This window comes from Arachis ipaensis, chromosome B02 (assembly GCF_000816755.2).
Source record: "Arachis ipaensis cultivar K30076 chromosome B02, Araip1.1, whole genome shotgun sequence".
Lineage (NCBI taxonomy): Eukaryota > Viridiplantae > Streptophyta > Magnoliopsida > Fabales > Fabaceae > Arachis > Arachis ipaensis.
This window is the reverse complement of record NC_029786.2, coordinates 74,300,949-74,306,506: the sequence shown is the minus strand read 5'-3', so window position 1 is coordinate 74,306,506 and position 5,558 is coordinate 74,300,949. Positions and strand designations below refer to the sequence as shown.

Genomic DNA, 5,558 nt, shown 5'->3' with positions numbered 1-5,558 from the left:
CCTAGGGGAATATATATATATTAATAACTCTAGGTTGACTCAGGGATCTTCTGCTGCCAGCCAAAAACAGCTTTTCAAGATTATCTCTAATCCCTTAGTTTGTATTCCTTATTTTTCCCTCAACGGAATCTTTAAAGCTAGAAACAGCTTTTCAAGATTATCTCTAATTCCTTGATTTATATTCCTTATTTTTTTCTCAACAGAATCTTCAAAACGGTTAAACCTGATTTGTTTTCAACTCAGAGCCACGTAACTTCCTTTCTCGCTGAATAGTTCCTCACACATTCTAACTTTTCTTCTAAAACATTGTTTTATCCTCTTGCAGAGATCATCGCACTCACCCACCATGGCTGTCACTGTTAAAACCATGGCTCTCATTGTTTCGTTCTTCGGTTTTCTCTCTTTCATTCTCGGTGTTATAGCCGAAAACAAGAAGGTATTGTTCTTAATATGGATTCCTATATCAAATATCATTTATCTAAAAATTCAATTTTTTTTTCTTTTTAATTGCCTGGATTATGGATTATGAAATTTTGATCCATTATTAAGGGTTGAAAATTTAGGTATGTATGTTTGAAACTCTAGTTTGAAAGTTTAATTCTAAATACCTTTATATCAATGTATCTGTGTGTAATTTGTGCCCAATACATTAATGCATCACATTGAATCAGTAGGGAAGTGGAATAAAATATGTATATACTTTAATTTTTTAATTGCATTAAAAAAAATCTTATGCTTTGTTTTTTCCTTTAAAAAAAAAAACTTATAAACCACTCATGTATGCTTTATTACGGTGAAGTATTTTTCAACTTTTTGACTTTCTGCTTCATCGGTTTTCAACTGTTCAAACATGCTTGACTTTAGTTGGTGCTATCTGACGTGTTTCTAATGAATTGATAATATGTCAATGTAGATTCTGCTGTGCCTGAAAATGAGAGAACCTTTTGTCTTAGTGGATCTTTTCTCTTACAACAATATATAGTCTATGATTCTGGAATATAAATTTGTTTTGGTTTCATTAAACTGTATATTTGCTTTATTTGAATCTCTAAAATTATGTAAATTAATGGTTTTAGCTCTTGAATTTGCGGAAAAATGATTATTTGATTTAGTGCTCTTGGCTGATGTAAGCTAGGTAATTAACCATCACTTTAAAAACTAAGGTGAATCACTTTTTCTGCAACTATAGGGACTTCTAAAGTTAAGTAATTAATGAGTTAGTTTCTGAACTTACAAAAAAAGAGATCTAACTTGGTGATTCAAGCTAGTCCTTACAAGCATCCCCCCTAATGATTAACTTGAATCACTCTTTGAAATTTTATGGACTAGAACATCAATTCCTTAATTATAGGTACTAACAAATGAATATTCACTAGAAATTTCTATCATGTGTTTTGCCCTTGGGTTGGGCTAAACATAGATATGCCCTGTGACAAGGCGACATGCTATCAGTTTTATCCATGTTGTTGACCTCATCAAGTGGGATACGGCTTTTTTGTAATTGTTGTTTTATTTGTTTTATTTTGGGAATAATCTGTCTTTATAGCCTCCACAATCTGTTGTGTTTTAAATTTTTTTTGTTGCAGCCTGCAGCCGGAACCCCAGTACCTGGCGAGGGTGTTGTCACCTGCAAGTTCCCAGCTGATCCAACAGTCGCATTGGGCTATCTTTCCTTTGCATTTCTCATTGTATCTACTGTGGCCGGATGCATGTCTCTCTTTTACCCTTACAAGGGGAAGTCTGTTCCACAAGGTGTTCTATTTAAAAGAACTAGTTTCTTGGTATTCTTCAACATTGCAGTGTAAGTGCTGTTTCTTATACTTTGTTTTTTCTTCATTAGTTCATTAGATGAACTTTGCATGTGCCCTACCTTCCTTTTCCTATAAAAATAAGGGTATGTTTAGTTGAGGGGAATGTCATAAGGAAAGAAATTTGAAGTGGAAATTTTCATGGCTACATTGTAATTTTATATAACAAACTCATCTATCATCCGAATTTATGGAAAAGCTTGAGTTATTCTATTTGTATGAATGAATTTATCATCCAAATTATTTGTTGCTAGTGTCTTAAGGATGGGTCTACATTGGTCAATGCTAATGTAAAATATCTGTTGATATGCTTATTACTAGTATATTGCATCTACTTTGTTTCATGACTTGAAACTTAAAATTTATATACTTTGCTGATGTTGCATATAAAATCATTCTTGGGTTCCTAACAGTGTTTTAAAAAAGCGGTTATGGCATGGCGGATTTCTTCCTTGCCACCATACAGTGGTTGCCACAATGAGTTTTCACGGAGAGTGAAATGGTGGCCGCAGTGGTGGCACCATGGCGGACTGCAATAGAAATGGCGGAAATTGCGGGGTTTTTTTTGGATTTTTGAAAAAATTGAGGGTTATTTTTGTCATATAGGAAATCCTAAAATGCTACAACTCACCCTCCTCAGCCTCCTTTCTTCAGAAAACTGCCTCTTCCTCTCTGAAGGTCCAAAAACTCTCTTCTATCTCTCCCTCTCTGCTCTGGGCTGCTCTGCTGCCGGAAGAACCACCGGTGGCAGGCCAAGCAGCCTGTCCAACTCCAGTTCCTCCATCTCCGTCTTCCCTTTCTGTTGTTCTCTTTGTTCTGGCGAAGCCGTCGCTGACTCACTGCTCGCTGCCGCTCGTCGCCGCTCACTGCTGCTGCAAGCCACGGGTTCCCTCTCTGCTTTCTAACTTAGTTTCTGTTCCAGACTTCTGGTCTTCCTACCCTTTCCTACTTTCCCGTTTCCCCTTTTATTTACATAGGTTCGGTGCTATAAGTTATATTATAAACCTCTCTATTTCCAATTTTTTTTTTTTTAATTTACATAGGTTCAAGACAAGCTCGTGACTATAATGTCCTTGCCCCTGCCTCTTATATTCTATGGTGCATTATGACTGATGTTATGTTTATTTGTTTATTTTGCTACTGCATTTGCTGAATAAATTGGATGCCTTGTGAGTAGAAAGTTGCTTAAATGAATTAGATTTTATAATTTATTACCTTAGAGTTTTTCTGGAATTTTGTTGTGCATATACATATGTTTTTTAGGTAGTCCGCCATTCCTTGCAACACCACCATCCGCCATAATTTTATGGTGGATTTTTGGCTTTCCGTCATGAACCCCATCCGTAATCAAAAGCTATGGTTCCTAACAATTTCTGCCATTAAGCTTTATCTGTATGCTAGAGACATTAGAATGTTTTTATCTTACAATTGATTCAGTAAACTTAACTGAAATTCATTCCAGTTCAAATGTTTTTAACTTGCATTTCTGAGATGAATGGATTTTCTTTTTTTCTAAAATGTTGTGTATACATGCATAGGTTCACGACCGGACTAGCTGCAACTATGCTGTTATGGCCGACAATCACTGAACAGATGCACCTTCAGCGCAACGTACACAATAATCTCACCTACACTTGCCCTACTGCTAAAACCGGTCTACTTGGAGGCGGTGCATTTTTATCGCTTGACTCTTCCCTCTTTTGGCTGATTGCCCTTATGCTAGCTGACAACGCCCGTGAAGATTTCATGGATGAAGAAGTTAAGGGGGGCGAGCTTTCCTCAAGTGCTTATGCCACGCATACAGTGGTGACAGCAAGTCCCTAGGTCTAGGTGCATGTGTTAATAATGGTAGTAGAGGAAGACGGATGTGTGCAGCATTAGGTAATTTAAATGTGATGATGGATTATGAAGTCAATAAAAATAAAAGATATTAATGGCTTTCAATGGAATGAGTTCTCCTATAAAATACACAATGTTTGTTTTTTTGGTGATATTATGTGATTGTTTAGGCGCCATTGAATCGATAATTGTCAATACAATCAAATGTCTTTTTTTTATATATGTTGTTAAATAATCATTTAAAAATTCATCTTTCATACGATTACGAAATCGATTCTTTATAATATTCATATTTAAAAAGTTTTTTCAACTAATGTTATCCAGAAAAAACTAAAGTTAACTTAAAAAAAAAACACCAATGAATAAACAGTATTATTTTGATTTATTATTATTATTATTAAATCATTTTTAATAGTCAATATAAGATTAATATTTTTATTAGTCATTTTTAATTTAATATTAAAATTAGTTTAATAAGATAATCTATTTAATTTGAAATAAATTTAACAGAATAATTTTATATATTTATAATCAAATATAATAAAATATTAGGCTGAATTCTATTGACTATCAAATATTTAGATTAAATAGATATGTCATTTGTTAAATATTAAAAGATTTTTTTTGTTATTTTTAATAAATATAATATTTATTAGTTATTTTTATCACAATTTTTAAATTATTTAACGATTATTTTGTCTGCGCCTGAATCTTTTAGATATTAAATTGGTAGTTATCTCTATTTTAAACAAATAATTAAATATATATAATATATATACACGGCACAATAGTGATATTCACTAAGTATATAAACATATTTTTTAAAATTTTAAATTTATTTATTAATTATAATTATAAAATAACAAATTTATACTTATTTCACTCGTTTTTTTTAAGTTATTGTAACAAATTCATTTAAATATTGAATTACCATTTGTTTTTACATAATTGAAGTTGATGAGTGAAGTACAATCATAGTGGAGTCAAATTTAATTATATAGTGGGGGCAAATAAATTTTATTACTATGTATTAGTTAAAAACAATTTAAATTTCACTGGGGTACTTGCCCCCACACCCATAAACTTGAATCCGTCCCTGGCAGTGATGGTGACGGAAAGGAGAGGAAGACAAAGGTAGAGGGTGAAGGGAGGAAGGAAGAGAGAAAGAAGAGGAGTGAAAAAGGATGGCGCCAGTGGCAGTACCAGTAGTAATGGAAGGAAACGACAGTGGGAAAGGGAAGAGGGAGGAACGAGAAAAAGGAGTAGAGGTTAGAATTAGTGGATGTATGGACGTCATTATTTTAATAAAAAAAGATTTGTTTTTTTAATAAATTTTTATTTTTTATTTTTTAGTGTATTTGACAAATTTTTAATAGTAAAAATAAAAATATTAAAAAAAAAATTTTCGAGAAGTTATAATTTATATCTTTTTTAAAAGATATTTTATCTTTAAGAAAAGATATTTTTTATATAATAAATAAATAAAAAAATATTTTTATTTTATTTTATTTAAATATAATTGATAAATATAAAAAAAATTTTACATAAAATATCTAAATATAAAATTATTTTTATTTTTATAAAATTTTTTTTTAAAAAATATTATTTAAAAAAGATTTTTTTCAAAAATAATGTCCAAACAAATCTTATAAAATACACAATATATTAACGGAAGTGAAGATATGATAAATATAAATTTCACTAAAAATAATTGCATGTTAGGAGTCATTGTCAAAATTAAACCATGGCGAAAGATATTAATGTTGGCAATTATAGCATATACAAAATAATTTTATAAATTATTACTTATACGATGGTGCTTATTATTTTAATTATGAATATTTTACGTACAATGGATAGTAAAATTATACTAGATAATTTGAAATTTCAAAAAAAGGGACCTGAAACAGC

The 5,558-nt window shown here is 31.3% G+C and overlaps 1 protein-coding gene across 1 annotated transcript; it reads left to right on the top strand.

Moving 5' to 3' along the window:
- LOC107625446 lies at positions 326–3,801 on the top strand (the record flags this gene model as incomplete). The annotated part of the gene is given in 3 exon segments (XM_021115955.1): positions 326–436; positions 1,587–1,801; positions 3,347–3,801. Coding segments are annotated over 3 exon segments (591 nt in total). The 3' UTR covers positions 3,633–3,801.